The 21366-nt window shown below is 36.4% G+C and overlaps 2 protein-coding genes across 2 annotated transcripts in view; both read right to left on the bottom strand.

The window, feature by feature from the left end:
- Nucleotides 1-21366, bottom strand: part of LOC134851744 (centrosomal protein of 290 kDa-like) — a 495955-nt gene that overhangs the window by 304532 nt on the left and 170057 nt on the right. The gene's annotated exons all lie outside the window — the stretch shown is intronic.
- Nucleotides 5297-5629, bottom strand: LOC134851866 (serine protease 1-like). The gene has a single exon (XM_063868142.1). The coding sequence runs from the start codon at nucleotides 5627-5629 to the stop codon at nucleotides 5297-5299; it is 333 nt and encodes a 110-aa protein (XP_063724212.1).

Below are 21366 nucleotides of genomic sequence, written 5' to 3' on the forward strand. Positions count from 1 at the left end.
GGTTCACAAACTACTTTACGTTTTAATGGTCTATAACTTTTATTGTTGTTTTTAACGCGTTGGAACAAGAGTTCCATCCGCCTATTTGGACGCCTGGGCGTCTGCGCTCCTGACTCCGGTTTTTTCGTTACCTCTTAGTTTTTGTTTCCGCATGAAGCATCCGTCGGCGCCGAGCCCATATCAGCTAAGGACACTAATTGGTCCTCCGCGAGTTTTCTCGGATGGTTTATGAGTTCAACGTCATAGTCAGCGTCTGACCTATCCTCCCGATTGGGCGCTCTTGGCTGCGGAAGATTTACCGCGCGCGAGTCATTAGAATCTAAACATGCAGATTTTTTCAGTACTCTCTCCCAATTGAGATTTTGTAACGATGGCTTTTTCGTAAGATTCCGGAGGACGGTATTTGCCTCCCGGCCGTGATGTGCTTCGAACGGCGTTATTTTGAGTGTAGCGTTAGGAGCAAATCTAAGAGCACAAAGCGCGCGTTCTACCATAGTCTCGAGATTACCATGATCTTTTTCTTTCACGGAAGTTAAAACAAAATTTTTCAGACTGCCAATTGTACGTTCTACACAGCCAGTGGCTCGGTGATCATTTACGGGTGGGGGGAGTAGACAATTTCTATTCCCTCGGAATTACCAAACGATTTTACCGCTTTTGACATAAAGCTAGAACCCTGATCCATGAAAACATTTCTAGGCACACCGTGATGAGAAATACATTGTTTCATAAACCTTAGAACTTTATCACTCCAATTATTCCCGAAATCATCGCCAAAATGGCCATCGCGAAAACCGATCCACCGTCAAAAAAAAACGTATTTATTTGACTGATTTAGATACTTAATTGGGCCACAAAAATCTAATTGCAGACATTCGTTAGGCTCCCTTGGTTCGTAAACCTTCCCAATATCAAATTTGGCGCACATTGGTTTAAGGCTTTTACCTGATTCGGTGCACTCTTTGCCACCATCCGCGACCGCCACCAAACTCCGGTGGATGTAGGGGAACACACGTTCCTCGCCGCATCGAACATATTTGTCTGGCCGTGATGAAAACAATGGATTCGGTTGACCACCGCCTTTCTCAGAGGAACCGGGATGAGGAGTCGTTCGTCCATCCACAGACAATTTTCACGGACGTGAAAGTCGTGATTGTGCTATCCCAAATAAGCACCCATTGCTCGGATTTTCTTCTCAATCTCTGGATCTTTAGTTTGCACCAATTCCTTGATAGCACTCATTTGAGGCTCTCCCATGTAGTTGGCCTCCATTAGTTTGAGATTAAATAGCTCTGGCAAAGCGTCGTTCTTCCGAACAATTTCACAGTCCCGTTGAAATACGGACATAACCACGTTTGCCGGGTACGTTGCAGGAAACAACTCCCCCCCCCCCCCAAATGCCGATGGAATGGAATTAACACTGTTGCATTTCACATCTCTGGTTCCTGTCGTCACCTCCTCCAATCTCGCATCGAACACTTCCACCTCCCTGATGCTCATTCTGGTAATCTCTGGATATCGTAAAAGTAATTTATTTAATTTTTTCAAGTTGGTGTTCGTCTTTGTTGTTTGAAAAAGGATTGACGGCAAACTGACGTAATTGACACTCGCTAATCGATTTGACTATTTTCGCGCCTTCGCGGTAATTGCACTCAATTATACGCGTTGCTGCATTATGATTGGTCAAAAGATGATCACGTGTTTTTCCGCCCTCATCCGGTAGAAACTTGATCCGATTTTGTGCTCATTTGCTGAAACAATTAATTTTTTGACTTGCTAATGGCCACTTAGGTGGTTTTCTCTACTTGGTATCCGAGGGAATTGGTAATTGATCTCAATTTTGCAACTGTGAACGTATTAGCATGAAGGCTCACTCGCGTAGCTTCCCCCACCGGATGCCTTGATAAATTATCGGGCAGGCCCCTGGCATATGTTCAATAACAAAATCAAATGGAATAATTCGATCAATCTAGCGGGTCAGGCGACTAAACATGGTTTTGTTTTTCTTATCGTTTCCATTTAATAAGGTTACTAAGGCTTTATTATCTGTTACCACAGTAAATTGCCTACCAAAAATGTAATTTCTGAAGTATTCCGAACCCCAGACCACGGCCAACAATTCCAATTCATTGGTTGAATAATTCAAAAACTCATTCAAAAACCGGGACGATTTAGGCCGCCATCCTTCTGAACCGAGCTGTTCAAGGACTGCTCCTAGGCCATTATGGCTCGCATCACACACAGTTCGGATAGCTTTATGCACGTCAAAGTGTGGTAATTCTACAATATTCGCGACTTGTTTCTTTAACATTTCAAACGCTAACTGACATACGTTTGTCCACAGGAATTAATTTTTCTGGCTTAAAAGCGGTCGCAATGGCACTGAACATTCCGCTAGTGATGGTAGATATTTGTGAAGACTATATATCGAACCCATAAATGACTTTAGTTGTGATAACGACCTCGGAGCGGCCAGTTGATCAATCGGATCCGTCTTTCGAACCAACGGAGTAATACCAGGTTTCGTGATCCGGTGGCCCAGCCATTCGCATTCAGTTCTCGCAAATTTCAAATTTACATTTTTCTAATTTTAGTGTCATATTTTCTTCAACAATTTTCTTCAAATTTTTTTCTACTAGAGCAATGTGTTCAATTCTAGAGCTTTTCGATATAACCAAAATGTCGTCGATAAATGCGTGCGCACACGGGAATTCCAAAAAAAATGCGTCCATCACCCGTTGAAATTCCGCCGGCAGAGTTGTTAACTCGTAAAATCCCGTTTTAAATCGGTACGTACCGGTAGAGCGACCACCTTCCAGTGAAAAATTGCAGTATTGGCTAGTAGTTTCATTTAGAGGTAATTGTCAGTAAGCGTATGTCAAGTCCATTATTGAAAAAAAAACATCCCTTGCTTTCGTTTACTTATCGTTTGCCCCACAATGTCCATTAGCTCTTCAATTTAGGACATTTTTTTTTGTTTTTATGGACTTGCTGATTCAGCTCTTTTGGTTCTATTGCCAGTTTTAGCGAGCCATCCTTTTTCACAGTAATGACGATCGGGGAGACAAAGTATTTATCGGAACATTCTTCTAATTTTTGAATATGCCCTCGTGCCAAGAGTTTATAATTTTCTTTGTCTACAATCTCTTGCAACGTTATGGGCACTCTTCTGCCTTTTGCTGGATTGGTATCAGGTTCTTGAAAAACTCAGCTTGAACTTTATAGTTATGACTGAGCCCTACCCTGTGAAAAAGATGAAATGGCTTACTGAAATGCTTCTGCCAATCATCAAGATCCTCTCCTTGCTCCGCAGTCTCGCCCTGCTTCTGGACATTGTGCACCCCATGCTCCGCTGGTGCTTGGACCAACATTAACCCCAGCTCCGACATCAAAAACCGGCCAATGAGGGATGGCCGACTACCTCCGAATATATTGATGTTTTCTTTTGTTGTCCGTCCATTGGTCTGGAGTGTAACGACCATCGTTCCCATGAACTTCATGGATTATTCTCGTAGTCCCGGAACTGGTCATCCTTCGGATCCAACAGCTGCAGACGCACATTACAAGTCCCTAAGGTACGTTTTAGTTACCCTAAAGTAAAATGGAATTAGGCGATCTGCTATCAATCCAGCCCTGGGTTGCGTACCCGTTGATTCGTAACGCCAATTTTGCCCCGCGACTTTCAATTCCTCCTCCTGTTTCCGCCGAACCGACATAACAACATAATTTGTTGTACTATCTGAATCCCATCTATGTGTTACCGCGTTCGAGTCCTTAATTTGATACGTTCTCCTCCGGAGCGCTCTGACGAAGCTCTCCTTCGGTGCCATCTTCGTCAATCAACCCCACGCGTCCCCTTTTTGCTGCTCTGCGACCCCGACACGTCCGCTCATAATGTCCGGTTTTCGACAAAAATTTCACGTAGCATTGCTGCATGCTTGTTCATGAGCAATATGCTCTGCAGTAAAACCACTCTGATCGCAGTTAAAACACTTCCGGTCCGCTCCTCCGCCGCCCCGGTTATTGCCTCTGCCAAACCCTCGTCCACCCTGAAAAGCGTTAATTGGCTATGTTTTTATCTGCAACGCCCCCGCGCTTGCCGCCGCGGAACCACCAACGGAAGTTTTATACGTTTTGGCATATTTGTCCCCTCGCTTATATGACCAGGCAAATCAGTAGACCTCATCCGGTGTCTTGGTTGAACGACAGAGTTCCGTTTCTGCTTCCTTATTAGACATATTTACTGTAAATACCTCAGTAAAATTCGTCGCTCTAGAGTTCCTAAAGCACATCTGGCTGCTAACCCGCTCAATAGTGAGTGGAACGTTTCCAGTGTCTTCCCTTCCCGTTGCTTCCGGGCTAGTAATTGAAACGTCTGGAATGTCTCATTTCTTTCCTTCCTGAATACGCTCTCAAATTCGTCTAACACTCGTGGGTATCCGGTAGCGGCCAGATCCAGGCGAGGCTTTCGGTTGTGAATTTTTTCCTGGCCGCGTTCCCCCAGACAAAGATAAATGTTAGAAATTAGGGTTTGTTCCGCCTCCGGACGATTTTTTCCGCTCACTTCCTCCGGAAGATCCGCAATCTGCGCGTCGGTCAACGTCCGAGCGAAATAGAAAGCCGCCGGATTGAACGAATGTTTCACTATTACCTCCCCCGCCCCCATGTAAAACGGGTAATCCAGTGCTCCCACAGCATTGGTGCTTCCGTGCACCTGCTAGGCCAAAATGCCATAATTCCGAGTAGGTTTTTTCCCGTCCCCGCCGTAACCTGCTTGCTGCACCATGTGAAAAACGCGAAATCAATACGGTAAATTTCTTAATGATAGTCCTCAACTTAAATCATAACTCATAATAGCTCCAACTATTTCAGATGACAAGCGTACACGACCACCGCTGACAGGTACTAATCAAATGGCACCAAGGTCTTGGCTAGCACCAGTGGCACCAGAAATCAAACTCTATATATAAACTAATTGAACTCAATATGAATTATATATGTATACATAACAGGACAAAAACAATCCACGATGGCAATTTGACCTGCCTTTTTTCAGTTAAACTATTTCTTGAAAGAAAAATTAGTGCAGTTTTTTGGTTTGTTTGAAACTATTATTTCATAGTTAAAAAACCTAACCCATGCCACAACCATAGGAACAGAGTAGAGCCCAGAGTAATACTTATCATTGTTTGCTGCTATTATGACGATAAAAAGTAATCCAACCCAACCCCCGCCCTGCTAGTAATCCAACCCAACCCCCACCCAGGTGTCTCTGTTAGAGGTGTTCAGATGGTTTTCATCCCTTGAATTTGCCGCCATTGTTTCTGATCCACCTGATGTATTTTATCACATTGGTATAAACTCCTGGCTTTTCAGATAAAGCACAGTTTTCTCCCCACGAAACAATTCCGGTGAGTTCGAAGAAACCACCTGGATTCTGAAGCACCAGAGGTCCTCCGGAGTCCCCGTAACAGGCATCTCGACCCCCCTCTTTGTATCCGGCACAGATCATGTTCTCTGTAACGTAGCCTCCAAACAACTCGTTACATAAGTCTCTCGGGATCACTTTGACCTTGACATGTCTCAAAACGCCACTCTCTCCAGTTCCTAGTGTAAGCCCCCACCCCATGGTAACAAGTGTTTCACCTCCCTGAACTGTAGTTGCTGGAAGCGCTATAGGTTGAATCAGATTGTTGAAGGGAATCGCTATTCTGAATTTCAAAATGAGTTATGATCGATGGGTATAACTCATAGAGTAATTTCGGATAGGGTACACCGTCACGCTATCTTATTTTCGGCCGGATAGATTCGTGCAACTTCTTAGTCTAATACCGATCCTAATCTTACTCTTATACTATCTAGTCTCAGGTTGTTTAACTAGTCTCTGCTAGGCTCAATAGATCTAGGGTATACTGGTTTATTGCGGCTGCTGAAGTACTCGGGAGAGTTCAACTAATTTCTAAGTTAAATTCAAATCTCTCTGGTGCTGAAATTACAAGTAATTTCAGCACTTACAAATAAGTGGATTGTTAGTTAGATGGATCATGATTGGTTAATATTAAATACTTTACATTGGTAAAATATCTAATTTATCCAATCATAAAATGTAGTTTAGATCAGGTTCCACCCATCCGGGTTTTACAGAGTTTTTTAGAATAGTTTTTCTGCAATTCGAAAGATGGATGATGGACGTTGGTATTTGGCGAACATCTTATTTCTTCTGGGTTTTCTTATTAGAGAAGTCCCAGATTCAATCATTGTGTCTTCTCAAGACAACGACTGGGTTTTCGCAACAAACTCAAATCTGATTTCAGAATGGTTGGCTATGTCAGGTTTTTCTGTTTCATTGGTGAGAACTTCTTTGTGTTTGACCTTGTCTGGGAATGGCGTGGAGATTGTGCGTGGAGGGGATGCCTGGTTACTCGGATCTGTACGTATACTTGAACATCGAGGTGGTCATTGGTCTAGTTCAATGAAGTCCTTTTCTGCGAAGTCAAGTCGTACTCTAAATCCTTTGAGTTGTGATTGTGGGCGGCATTTTGATTGTAGTTGGCCATTCTTTCTCGAGTGTAGTAGGGTCGTTTTGTCTTTGGATGTTCGTCCTTGGTGTTGTATTCTGATCTATGTATTGCATAATGTAATTTACATTTTATAAAACTTTTATTAGTTTAATATTTTTTAATTATGATTTTAGTTAGTTGTTTTCACAAAAGCTTTTTGTTTTAGTTCAGTTATTTTGAAGAGTTACTCACCCTTGAGTAGCTCTTATTAAAAATAGGAGTGTGGTCACAAAGCGTGGATGTAGCACGGTGGGTTAGGCCGGCTATAGAGCATGCTCAGGACGTCCTTCCTTCCTGGTGGGTTAGGCCAGGAGTGGGAGTATGATTGCATGCGGTTTTTGTGAGAGGTCCTGTTATGTGACAACGTTTTATGTTGGGTTTGTTGTGGTTTTTCTTATGTTTTGTTGGTTGTGTCCTTTTTTCAAAAATCAAATTGTTTGTGGTATGGGTTTGTCTTTCGACTTTTTTGTGTTTTATTATTTCTTTCTTAGACTTTATAATAGTCTTCAAAAGAATAAATTATCCAGTTTTAAACTGGGTTAATCCGGTTTGGGTACCGTTGGTTTCCTTTTCTTAGTCATGCTGTTATGCTATGTGTTGTGGTGTTTAGTAAGCTGCATTGGTTAGTTTTGTTTAGTATATAATTCCTTTCCAACCGGGTTAAAGTAAAGTTTGAAACATGTTATCTTGTGTTAGAGTTATCGAGTGTGAAAGCTTGGAACTGAAATTCATTACTTTAAGCAATTCTTCGTGGGCGAGCTGTGCGAGTTTGGATAGAATTTTTATGCGAGTGAATGAAAATATCAAAAGGTTAGTACTGCTTTTGCTTCTTATGAATTTACTACATAGAATTTTAATTTTACTGCTAGTTGTTGGGGGAAATTAAGTTACAAATTTTCATCATTATTAGATTTACTGCTGGTGGGGGAAAAAATTATAAATTAATTTACTGCATTGGTATTATATTTATTTAATTGTTGGTGCAAAAATTTAATAGGGTCTTAAACAGTTTTGAAGAAGTTTGCTATTTTTTGTTTTTCTTTTGTGAATTTTTCAGATGATCTAGGATGAAGGCTAAAATTCTAAAGAAAACATGGATAAAGAATGGTGAGTTTCTAATGTTTGAATTAATTAGTAATATGGATAATTCATACTTACCTGTTAGTCGTCGGGGAAGAAACCGTGGGGGAAAATGTCGTGGATGAGATCTGAAGTTGTTAGTAGTTTGGCTAATATGCGGATGATATTTTTAGTTTGAAGCAGTGGCCAAAGCAATTGAAGTGCCTTAATGGTGGTTAGTTCTTCAGTGCCAACTGCAAATTCATAAGGTGTGTTTTGGATTAGATTATATAATTTGTGGTTGAATTTAGTGTTATGGATGAATTCTAAAATGGGGATTTCTATAGGTTGTACAAACTCGTGTGGGATGAGGAAGGGTCGGGATTCTTCTGCGTTGAAGGTCTTGGTGATGGGACAAAAGATATACATTTGGGTTATGGGATCATAATTTCGAAGAATACCATGAAAGTTAGTATCTTTAATGCAATATGTGAAGTTAAGAAAGAATGGTGAGGTGTATTTGGAATTGATGAATTGAAAACGATGGTGTGGTTGTCTGGAGGGAGTGTGTAGGTCAAAGTGATTTTGGATGAAACGATAATAAGTATATGTGTGTGTTTGTTTAGTGCGCAACATAATATCGTGTGAGCAGTGCAAATCTCTTTCATGTGGTGCAAGGAAACGAAAGGTTAGTGAAAATATTTGGAAGCGTTCTTTAAAACTTTCGTAGGCTTGCGTGTCTGTTAGTGCTTCTGAGATAATGTGGTCAAACTTGCGATCGAAGATATTTAGTGTAAATACATATGGTGTTTTAATGAAAAATTTCTCGGTGATTTGTGGGTTAGCGAAGCGATCGTCGTCTAAGAATTGATCTTGGTTAGTTCTGATGATGTTATGATCGTAATATTCTAGTGTATATTCATTAGCTCGGGGTGCAGTGTGTGTTTTTAGTGATTTTTTGTATCCAATGTAAGTAAATTGTCTAGGTGTTAGTGGTGTAGTGAGTCGATATAGCATGTCCTTATTTCGTTCTAAATCGATATGAGTGTTAGATAAAGGTAAGCAAAGGGGATTTGTAAAATGATAATATGAGGTCCAAGGAAGGGTAGGCATTAAAACGTATTCGTCTACAAAGTTACGTGTCTCGTTAGTGTCATGAGGGGTGTTTAAGGTGTATTGTGGAAATGAGGGTAAGGTGATAGCTAAAAATTCTTTTGTGTTAGTGTGTTGTGGATGGTTGATATATTCACGGGCTGTTCCTGGTTTCGCTGGGAAAGGATGGTTGGGGAACTTCCTTTTAAAAGTGCGGTAAGCTCTATTAGTGCTGAGTGAAGATACAGTATTTGTGGATGATGGTGCTAATGAATCAGTATAAATTGAAGAGGGTGTAGGGGTAGGAGGGTTGGATGAATCTATTGTGGATGAGATTTGGTTTATGGTTGGGGTGTCAAGGTGATAGGATTGTTGTTGTAGGGTAATGAAATTATCTAGTTCTGGGGAGATTCGGGGGGTGTCTGAAGAATGAGATGATTGGTTTGAGTGAAGTGAGGAGTAGGTTGGAGTGACTTGGGAAGCATAAGAGGGTGTAGAATTGGTTGGGTCAGGGTTATTTGGTAGTATGGGTTGAAAAGGGGGTTGGGAAAAATTTAAGGAATTGGTGTGAAAATTATTTGATGGAGATGGTTCAGAGTCGGCAAATTCATCGGGGGTTTCAATATTCGGGTTATTGAGTTGTGAGATGGAGTATAAAACTGAGATGTGTGAATAAGTATCGGAATTCATGCCGGATGTTACATTACTGGATGGGGAATCGGGTGGCGGAAAAGCAAAAAGTGGTATTATTGGGATTGGAGTGGTGAGGTTGGTTGGGTGGGAATTTGATCGGTGTAGGGATCCAAGTTGTCGGCTCATCGTGGGCTAAAAAAATTATTATTTTGAGACTGAAAAGCGGTGGTATGGGGTTGTTCTATAATTTGTTCATAAGTATTTTCATCTTGTGAGTGGTGTGGCATTATATGTTGGATGGGACTTTGTGATATGGTTGGTCTAAAATTATTATGTGTTATGGCTAAATTTCGAAAATTACGTGGGACTAGGGATAATGGATGGTTATGTGGTAGGGGTGGTAACTGTGGTGCTGTTGGTGTTGTGTCTGCATTGTTATGTTCTTCGTCGTATGTGTTCTGTCTTGTTGCTATTTTTGTGTTATATTCTTTTATTTGTGCGTCTAAAAGAATTTTGTTTATAGATGTAGAAAATATTCCAAAAAATCCTGCAAATAGTATGCGTGCTACACTTGCTTGTCTATTGACTTGTGTGTGTATAGCACATGTGTTATAGATTCCTTTTAAGAGTGAAAAAAGAAATCCAATAAAGTTAAACATTGCGTATAAAATAGTTAGTTTTTCTAAGATGTAGTAGGGCCATCCTAGAAAATCAAGAATTTCATTCTTGAGTGTAACAAAGCTAAAAATATTGATAGGTGATATATCTTGGGGACGGTATTTTTCACCGTTTAGATATATATAATCTTTAATGTCTTTAAAATATCCGCTATAGTCTTGCGTATAGATGTCTGCAAATCCTGCGGTTTCGGCAAGTTTGCGTAAGTTTTGGTCAATTGATTGTCTTTGTATTGTGTCCATTTGTGTTAATAATTCCTGGAATTGTTGTGTTCTAATGTGATGTTGAATATCTGATTTTGAGTATATTCCTATTGATTGTAAGTCTATATTTGGGTTTCGAGCGATAGCGCGAATGCTTTCTGGTGAAAATTTTTTGAGTGATTGCATTAATGTGGGATATGGGGTGAGAAGGTAATATTTATCTTCATCAGGGTTTAGTTGTACTACGTTGTGGCTATTTTCTGATCCACATGGAACTGCGGTATCCCAGAAATAGGTTCTTCGTGAAAGTGTGTCAACGAAATGTACTTTATTCTTATAAAAGATAGGGATTCTTTTATAACATCGTTTATCTTCAAAAACGTATAGTGGTGATACTTTTTTAGTACAAGTATAAAACCATAAGATGTTTCCTTCATAGTCTAAAAAATTTGATCTATTTCCTGATAGTAAATATCCTGCGTAGGGTATTTTTAATACTGCTAGTGCAAGTGATTGTAATATTTGTGTTCTTTCTAATTCGCATAGTTGGTGTAATGTTTCTAATTCGGAGAGTGACATTTCTTGAAAAATTCGGCTAATCGTGTAGTCTAGTTTCATATCTAAGTGAATATCATAGTGGATATTACCAAAATATGTACTATTCATTAGTGATAGTTCTTGTAAACGTGTGCTTTGATCGTTTTGGGGTTTTAAATGTCCACCAGGTTGACCTGTATTCTTTTGAAAATTAACTGGTATATATGATGTTCCTTCGTTTAGGGGATGACTTGTGGCGTATGGGTCGACTTTTATTTTTCCAGTGGTCATGTCGAATCCATTTTCGTATTCAACTAATATTTCAGAGTATTGTGTTTTGTGAAGTGGGTTTCTGTATTTACATGCAAGTTCTGTTTCTTGATATATTTGAAAACGTGTTAATTTATTTTCTATATTATGAATATTTCGAAAATTAGAACTTATTTTTCGTAATGGATTTACTTGTTCATATGGTATTGATTGTATAAAATATTTTTCGTGAAATTTTATCATACGAGCGTGTATTTTTGCTACTTGAAATGTTGTACATGTGTCTTCGGGGAACCAAACAATTACAATTGTTGCTTGTGTTCTGGTTGTAGGGTCGCAATAACCTTGGTCGTTTTTACAAGGTAATCTAATTCCTTGATAAATCATTGTGTTGTCTGATAAATCTCGTGTGAGTTGTATTTTTTCGAGTTGTATTTTCCAATCGAAAAACATTATTTCTTGGTATCCTTTATTTTTTGTGTCTGCTTTGCAGTTTGATGGGTCATTTATACCAATGTGTGGTATCCAGTGTTTATCGTGCATGTCATAGGTTAATCGTCCGTGTGCGCCGTTGTATGGGTATTTTTCATCTAATTTTATATGTCCTTGATATCTTTCAAGTTCTGCTTGATGTACAGAATCTGAAAAAACTTGGAAATATACTAAATTTCTATCTGTGTTTTTATTTTTTGTGATGTTTAGTCGGAGTAACTCGTTTTTACAATCTTCGGGATTGAGATGTAAAAGTCGTTCTATATTACTCTGGTAGAATGATTCATGGTCAAGTCGGTTTTTATTTCCGTTTGAGACTTGTGAACAATGTACTTTCTTTTCAGAAAATGTTGCTGTGAATTTATATCCTATAACTGTAGTTGCTCGGGCTTTTGAATAAAGTGTTGCTATGACATTTGTAGTTTCTATGGTTTGGGGTTCTGTTTCGCACTGTGATACTTGATTTATTGCATACTTGTGTAGTGTTTTTTGTTCGTTTTCTTCACAATCGTAATGTGTTACTAATAAATCTTGGGGTCCTGTGCGGGGAGAAGGGTTTATGTTTTGATTTGAGATTACTAGAAAAAGGAGTTGGAGAAAAATTAATAATTTTAGAATATACATGTGTATGATAATCCTGAGTATGGGTTATAAAATGTGATGTAACCAATTGTTTTTTTGGTATATCTGTCGTATTTATATATTATTTCAGTGGTTATAAATGGTGGTGGTAGTGATTGAGCTGTTATGTTTGGTGGGTTTAATGGGTAGGGATGTTGAGTAAGGTTGTTTAATTTAACTGTGATTTCAAACTTTAATTGTAAACTGTTTTGTTGGAGTATTTGGATATTGTGATCACGGATATCGTCGTGAATGTCTTGTCGGTATTGTAATCTATTAAGTGCCCAGTTGTGGAGGCGATTTCTTTCTAGATGTTGTCCAAATAATGGTGGAGGGGCTGTAAATGTATTCCAATCTAGTCTTAAAGGGATATTTGTTGATGATTGTTCTTGATATCTGGCGTCGAGATTATTTGGAAAATTTAAGTTAAAAGGTGGTGGTGAAATCTGGCTTATTGATGGTGTTGATGGTAGTGATAATGTTTCTGGTAGTGATGAGGATGTTGTTGTATCCGTAGAAAGATCTATTGGATCATTGACTAAATTTAATTCACCTTGTGTAAATGAATGTGTTGTCCAATATGGTAGTCGTGATGCCTGGTTTGGGGGGTTAAAGGGATTTTCACGTATTTGTTCAGATGTTGGTGTTGAACCTAAGTAATCTGATGGTAGGCTTGAGGTGCTACGTTGTGAAAGAAGCGTAGGGGTTTCTGGTAATATACCAATGGGGTTTTCTGGAGTGTTTTGTGATGGGGATTGAGGTATATCAAAATGAACTCGGGGAGTTAGAAAATTCCTGTTCCGTCGAGGATGTATAATTTGTCTATTTATTTCGACTGTATTTTGGTTTTGAATAGGATTTCTTATTCTACTTAATTCTTGTGGTAGTGTTGGGTATAAGTTATATGTTGGTTCGCTTAGAGGTGCTTGTCGTTGAACTGGTTCTAGTGGTTCTGATAAACGAGCGTGTCGTTCTTCAAAAGTGTATGGGTTATCTTGAAAGGAAATTCGTGTAGATGTTTGAGGATTATTGGTAGTTGAAGGTGTTGTTGGGTTATCTTGGGATGATGTCGGTGAAGACTGACTTGGTGACTTTTGGGTAGCAATTTTTGATAGCTTTTTGGTCTATTCTTTTAGTGAAAAAGTTAATGTTTATTAAAGTATTCTTCTAAGAAAAGAATTAGGAGGATTGTTGCTAGAGCGAATGTGATGATTGCTTTCTTTATACATTTGCATATAGTCAAAATGAGGGATGATAGAAATGTTATGAAAATTACAAATAGTAGAAAAATATCAGTTCTACTGAAAATAGTTCGTATCATTTAGACAATTTTATAAATCGTACCTGTGGATATAATCAAGGGTTTTTGAAAGTTGGAGAAATAGTTCGAATATAGTGTAGAAAATTAAAAAAATATTACAAAAAATGATTAAGAGTATTAGAAAAGATTCAAGGATATCAAAAAGAAATATTATGAAAGTTTCAAGTATCGTAAAAAATTGTTTGAGGTTTGTGATAATTTTAGTGACTGTTTGATAGAAGATCATTTAAGAAATGGCTTCGTGATCGAATATTTTTTGTTGTTTGGGGCAATTTTCAAGTGTGGTCGGATTATTTATTAGTTTTTTGACAAGTGGGTTGAGTTTTGTAAAAAATTGTTGGGGGCAATTTTTATGGTGATCGGGAGGTCTTCTTTGTCTTTATTTTCATTTGTCAAATGATCTGGGGTATTTTTGAGATTTTTATACTTTAGGCTAAATAAAATGGTCGTTCTTTTACTTTAGGCTAATTTAACATATTTGTTTGGGGGGTATTTGAGGGCTGAGTTGGGGAAATATTGTTGATCTTTGGTTTATTAGATAAGGGAGGGTTATGATATTATGGTGATATTTATTTTAGTTGTCAAGTTGGAGTGGTTTGCTTATTTTTGACCTGGAGGTCGTAGAGTTATAGTTATAGATATGCCTGGAGTTTAATATTTTTCGTCTAGTTGGTTTGTGTTAAAGTTATAGAAGGTGACGGATTGGATGAATCCTATTGGCTAATTTTGAACTAGAATCGCTGCGTGTTTATCAGCATGTTATCTTGAAAAATGAAAGTGTGAAATGTTTCAGAGGTGCAAAGATTTTTTAAATGTAGAATTGAAGGTTGTTTTTGAAATTCAACTTTCTTTAATATTTTAGATTGTGGGATGAATACTTTATAATTTTTACGTGGTTGATTTCTAAGTCGTGAAGACTCTCTATGTTCTGATTTGTCGATTTGTTTTTGGGGTATTATTTGTTCTGTCATTTTTCTATTTTTTCTTTCTTTTTGAGATGTATTTTGATCGAGATTTTTTGTATTGTTTTTTGTGGTGTTTGATTTTGTATTTTGATTTCCGAGGTGAATATCATTTTGTTCCTTTGTTATGTTGTCCGTGTGTGGGTTATTTTGAATAACTTTTAAACCTGTAAAAGAATATAATTGAGTTAGTTCGCGGAGTGCGTATTCTTTTGGATAATAAGGTAATAGGTTATTTCGTATGTGACATCAGTGATTTTATATGTGACATCAGTGGGTTTTGCAATTATTTGGTTTGGTCCTTTACGAAGGGGTTGTAACTTTTTTGAAATTCCTTTTTGAGTATTAAAATTGGGTATTAAAACAAATGTTCCAATTTTTAAATCGGAGGCTGGTGTAAAGCGTGAATTTATTTGTTCATTAATATTTTGCCTTTGTAACAACTTTTTTGTTACCTTTTGGTAAATTTCATTGTGTTTTTTATCTCTGTTTAAAATCCATTCGGTGTGTGTACCGGAGGCTAATTTAAGAATTTGTGGGTGATGAAAATGATCTTCATCGTGTGTATGTAAGGGTAGGTTATAACAAATTGAGTCTTTATTTGGTTGACAATAACCTTGTGCGTTTTTATGAGAGTTTGCTGTAAACATTATTGGTTTGCGTGGCTTTTGGTTAAAAACCATTTCATATGGTGACATTCCTAAAGTTGTCGTGATTTGTGAATTATATGCTAAGGGAAATAGTTTTACATCTGCTGACCATTCGGTATATCTTGTATCATTTCCATTGATGATACATCTGAGATATTCTTGTAATGAACGGTTCATACCTTCGACTAAGCCGTTTGTCCAAGGTGCGTGAGATGTACGTGGTTTGTGTTTAATGTTATATAAATGACATAGTGTGATGATTTCATTATTTATGAATTCTGTACCGTTGTCTGTAACTAAAATTTCTGGTAGTCCGAATTTTGCTATCCAGTGTTCATAGAGTGTCGTGTAAGCGTAATAAGCGTTACAATGTGGTACTGGGTTAAGTGCTACATAATGTGTAAATGCGTCAACAATTACCATAATGTAGGAGTTTCCTTCGGATGAGGGTGAAATTGGTCCTTTGGTATCAAATGAGATACGATGGTTAAAGTACAAACTTTGTCCTTTAAAATCTTGTTTTTGTGCTATTTGTTTTCGATTTGGGTAAGGTTTATTTAGTTGACATACTATACAGTCATTGCATAGTACTTTTATCCAAATTGGTGCATTTGGGAAATAAAAGTTTTGTATAAAATTTGAATATGTTTTTTCTGATCCAGAGTGTCCTTTAATATTTTGTGTATGTGAAATATTAAAAGCTATAAGAATCATACTTAAAGGGAGACAGGGAGCTGTAGATTCATTTAGTTTGTATTCTAGAAGGTCTGTGTTTTCGTTAATTGTTGTATTGTTGAATTTTCGAAAATATCGGAGGAGTGTTTTGTTTCCTAGAATAGTTGAATCTGCTTTGATAGGTTTAGTTTTATATTTGTGCCATGATTTCAGTTGTCGAATTACTGGGTCAAGGTTTTGATATTGTTTCAGTGTTGAAATTGTAATTGTTTCTGTTGGGGGGAGAAAAATGTTTTCGATTTCTAATTTAGATAAGGGTATTGTGTCAAGTGGGTCATGGAGGTCAAAAACTTGATTTATTGTGTATTTTGAATCGTTTGTTTGTGGTCCTGATAAGTTTATTTTATCAGTCAGATTTTCTTTTTCAATTAGTGGAAAATGGTCTTTTTTAGGCGGGTGTTGTTTTATTCTTTTTTGTTGGGTGTTGTTTTTTATCCATTGTGAATATGGGATTGGTTTAAAAGTTGATGTTCCAAGTAGATCAACTTCATAGTGATTATTTTGACAATCTAAATAAAGTGGGAAATGTTGTAAATTATTTATTTGTGATTGTTCAACGTCAGTTTTTACTGCATATTTGCATTCCAATCGGGGTGATGTTTCATTTTCTGCAAGGTAGAATTTTATGTTTTTGGGTATTTCAACTGTGGTTTTTCGTGTAAATAATTCAGGTGGCGTATTTCGACTTAAGGTGTCTGGTAATGCAAGATTTTTTCCTGCGGTCCAAACTATATGTAAGTTTGGGAATTTCATTAAAATGAGTTGAAATCTATAAACTCGGTGGTTTGGATTAGACTTTTGTGTAAAAAGAAAGATGATTGGTTTATGGTCTGTGAATAGAACTGTGGGATGTTTTGATCCAAGTATCAGAAATTCATATTCTGTTAGTGTATATATTATGGCTGTACATTCTCTCATTAGAGTTGAGAGTCTTAGTTCTGCTTGAGTGAATAATCGAGAATTTGCTGATATGAGGTTCATTTTATTTGTACTATTATGTGATTGTAATAATGCTGCGCCGATGCCAAAGTTCGAAGCATCGCACATTGCATAAAATGGTTGATTTGAATCTGGAATTGTGTTTGAAATTTGTTCAGTTAGAAGTTTTTTAATTTCTTCAAATCGTGCTTGATGTTCTATATTCCATTCAAAATTATTTTGTTGTCTAAGTATGTTATAGAATGGTCGTAGATATAATTGCATTTTATAAACATATTTGCTTAAAAAGTTTAACATTCCAAGGAATTCTTGGATTTTCTTTTTATTTGTTGGTGGTTGGAGTTTTTGAATAGCGTCTATACGTGATTTCAATGGAGTGATTGTTTTTCTTTCTATATTATGCCCTAAGAATTTAACTTTTGTCAAAAAGAAGTGTGATTTATCGGGGGCGGCCTTCAGATTTTCGTTCTGAAGTATTTGGTGATATTGTTCTAAAACATTGAACATTTCCTCTTTTGTTTGTGATTGCATAAAAACATCGTCTAAATAGGTGATTGCGTTTTTCTTGAGTATTAGTGGTCGAAAAATTTTGCTCATAAAAGCTGAAAATGCTGCTGGTCCTATGGATATTCCATAGAATAAGCGGTTGAATTCGTATTGTTGATTTCCAATAACAAATTGTGTTAAGCGTCGTGATTGTTCATCTAATGGCATTTGATTATATGCACTATTCATATCGGCGGTGGTAAAGTATTTTCCGTTTATTTTTGTTAAAATAACTTGTATTGGTTCAGTGGGCCAATTACACTTTGATTCATCTATGAGTGAGTTGAGGTATCTAGCATCGAGAACAATTTTTAATGATTCTCCTTTGGCTAGAATGATAACAGGGTTGATAAATGTGTTGCCTTTTGGTTGTTCCTCTTTGTTTACTGGTGATATAGTGTTGTATTGTTCTAAAATGTCGAGTAATCTGTTCACTTTATCGTATAAGTGAATTGGTACTTTACTTGCTCTTTGTTTTTTGAAAACTGCGTCTGGTTTTAATGGGAGATGTAGTGATGAGCTGATTTTGCCAACATCAAATTTGGATGTTGCATAGACTGATGAATATTTAATTAGCTGTTTTGCTAGTTTTTCAAATTCGTCTTGTGTTATTTGTGAATGTTGGAAATTAAACATTGTTAAAAATTTCTGTTGATTCTCTCTGTAGTTACTTATGTTGCATGTAGGTTTGAAATATGGGGTTTTTGTGAAATAATCCGTATTTCTGTTTTCGTTACTTATTATATTATTTATAGATAATTCTTCATTAAGGATTGTGGATTGGCAAATATCTAGTAATTGGAGTATATTTTTTACACGATATGCTTTTTCGTGTATTGGTAATATTGTAGCGTTGGTTTCGCAATAGCCTAAAAGTCCTAAAGGTAATGTTACTTGGTAAGGTGTATTGTTGTATACATGTAAGGAAATAATATCTGAATTCGAGTTTTTCAAATATTTTATTGATGAGATTGTGATTTTGAAAAACTTATGAATAGGTTTGAATTCAAAATCTGACATATAAAATTTTTGTTTGTTTTGTTTTTTATCATATTGGTTTGATTGAAAAATTATAGATGTTTCCTGATAGTGGTTTCAAGTGTTTTCTTTGTGGGTTATATATTGGGTAAAATTTTGAAAAAAATGGTGGTTGTTTATTTAATCTTTGAAAAAACGTTAGGGATGTGTCTTTTGTTTTTGTATATTTATCTTTGATTAATATTTTACTATTCAAGATGTTGATTGTTGGTATATATTTAGAGATAAATGGTATTCCAATGATATTATGTTTAATATCAGTGATATGGAATATTTGTTTAAATGGTTTGGTTAAAATTTTGTTTTGCTCCATTGTTCTTGTGGGGAGAAGAAATAATTGAATTTTTCCGTAGTTTATTAATGTTGATCCTTGTGCTGTTGCTAGTTTGCTGGAGGTTTCAAGAGGTGTTAGCTTTGGGTGTAAGGTTTTTATTTCATTCCATGTGGGAATGTTTATTATATTTGATTCTGCTCCTGAATCAATTAAAAAATCAATTTCAAGATCTGGTGGTTGAAATTCTTTGCTTTTTGGACTTTCCAAAAGAAATGGTATTGTCCAAATTTTTTCTTTGGGTTGTTCTTTTTGTATGTTTTGATAGATGTGATTTGTATTCAAGCATTTTGTTTTTTCTTTCTCATTGGGTTGGTTTGTAGTGTTAATTTCATTAGTTTTTTGTGTCGTCGGTGTGGAATGGACGGGTTCAATATAATAATTGTGAAGGAGTTCTGATTGATTCTCATATATGTGTGATGAAAAAGGTTCTTCATATATAACAGGTTCATAGTCATTTTCGACTTTTATCATGTTGATGGAGAGAGTGTTTTCTGCATCGCTTTCTGAATCTGATGATCCACAGTTTATTTGGTTGAGTTGTAACGTATCAGTTACTGTGTCATCAATACCTGGAGGGTCTGATGTTGTTTCTGGATTAGATTGTACTTGATTAATATGTCTTTGATGTTTAGGTGTACTACTTCTGTGGCGATTATTAGAATTATTATAGTTATTATTATTCCGGTGTGGTGATTGGGAATAATTTCTATAACGATTATTATAACTTGAGTGTCGATTTTGTGAATTATTTCGCGATCTGTTTTGGTAATTATTGTTTGGTCTGTTATAGTTCGATCTATTATATGAGTTATTCCTTGATTTTTTGTTCGGGTAATTCTGGTTTCGGTTGTTTGAATAACTTCTATTCCGATTATTTGAGTAGTTTCTATTCCTATTGTATGATGAATTTCGTGATTGATTGTTTGGATAATAATTATTTCTTGATTGGGAATTAGATCTAGAAACAAATCGTTGTGTATTTGAATGTGATCTGGAGTAGTTATTTCGACTATTTGGTCTATTGTAGTGATTTTGTGATGAATTATGCGTGTTTCTTCGTTCTGGTGATCTTCCTCTATAAGTTGAGTTATATGGTGATTGATTTCTTGTATAATTTGTATTGTTCGGGAGTGGTTTTCCTGAACTGTTGTTGCTGTAGACTGTTTTGTTCGGTAGATTTTGATCTTTTTTCATGTATTGATAGAATGATTTATTTGGTTCTTTATATTTTTGAGGTTTATTTTGATTGTCTTGCTGTTTTTGTCTACATTCAGAAATACTATGTCCGTATCGTCGGCAATAATTACACCATTTTTTGAAAGATGGTTTGCCTTTAAAGTTTGGGTGTTTTTCGTAAATATTGAGTATTTCAGTGATTTTTTCAACGAGATCTGTATCTGATTCCTGTATATTGTTTATATTTGTGGAAGCTGTTTCAATTCTGTTAACGTATTGTAATTTCAGATTTTCCGTTTCTTCGAGTTTCATTGTGATTTCTGCTTGTTCTAGTTTGTCTACTAGTTTTCGAAAATCTAAATCGGGTTCTCGAATTGACGAAGGATGGGATGCTCTCTTTTTTATTGCTATTTTCCTTAATTGTGGTGTTAAGGTCATCATTAAGATTTCTGTCATCTTTGTGTTTTTATAGTCATGTGTATTTAATGAATATGCGTTTCGAACTAGTGTTTCGATTCGTACTGCTAATTGCTTGATGGTTTCGTTTGGTAATCTGCGAATTTCATTACATAAAACTCTTTGTTGTTGTTTGTTTCTTTCGGAGTCAAACATTTTTGAAAATTCTTGTGTAAATCTTTTCCAATTTGATTTTATTTCTATAGGCAATACTGAAAACCATTTTTGAGCTGCGCCATCTAGAATTGTTTGTATTAACGCTGTGCGTCGATGTATCCAGTTTTGATGTAGTGGCGTATTAATTGGTTCAGGTCCTATATTTAAAATCAAAATTGCTGTGACTGCATTTAAATAGTCTTCTACAGAATATTCAGGGTCTGTTCCTGTGAATACCATTAAAGGTTTATTTGATGTTATTGATGATCCACCCATAAGGTATGGATTCATCGTCATTTGTAATGATTCTGCTGCATTTGGCATTTGAGAAAAATTTGAAAGTTGATTTCTTGTTATTTCGTGTTGTTGAAGATAATATGGGAGTGGTATTTCATTTTGCATTTGTGCTGGTTGGTACGAGTTTGCAATCATTGGGTTTTGTTGCTGAATTGGTTGAAAAGATTTATTAATTGGGTTTTGTTGTTGAATTGGTTGTTGAATTTGTGTATCTATTGGTTGTGGAGAAAAAATTCTATGATATGTATGTGGTTTCTGTATTCCTTGTCCACGATATTCTTGATTATAGGGTGTAAATATATCTGGTTGTAAGAAATCATCATCTGAGGATAAGTAATCCATTTGATAAGATGTTTGTTTTTTATTTTTATTTTGTTGAAAAAATGGATAGTTTTCACTACGATCCTGTGGAGGATGTAAATTTGTTTGGAAATTTACTGAATTAGGTGGTGCCATTGGGTTATCCCAGTTTCGAGATCTTGTATAATTACTAAAATTTTTTTGTGGTTGATAATTTGTTTTTGATGGATGTGTGTAATTATAATTATGGTCTGCAAAGTTGTTTCTAGTGAACGTTTTGCGTGTTTTTGGCGGTATTGTCATGGGTCTGT

The sequence above is a fragment of the Symsagittifera roscoffensis genome, chromosome 7 (assembly GCF_963678635.1).
Source record: "Symsagittifera roscoffensis chromosome 7, txSymRosc1.1, whole genome shotgun sequence".
NCBI lineage: Eukaryota > Metazoa > Xenacoelomorpha > Acoela > Convolutidae > Symsagittifera > Symsagittifera roscoffensis.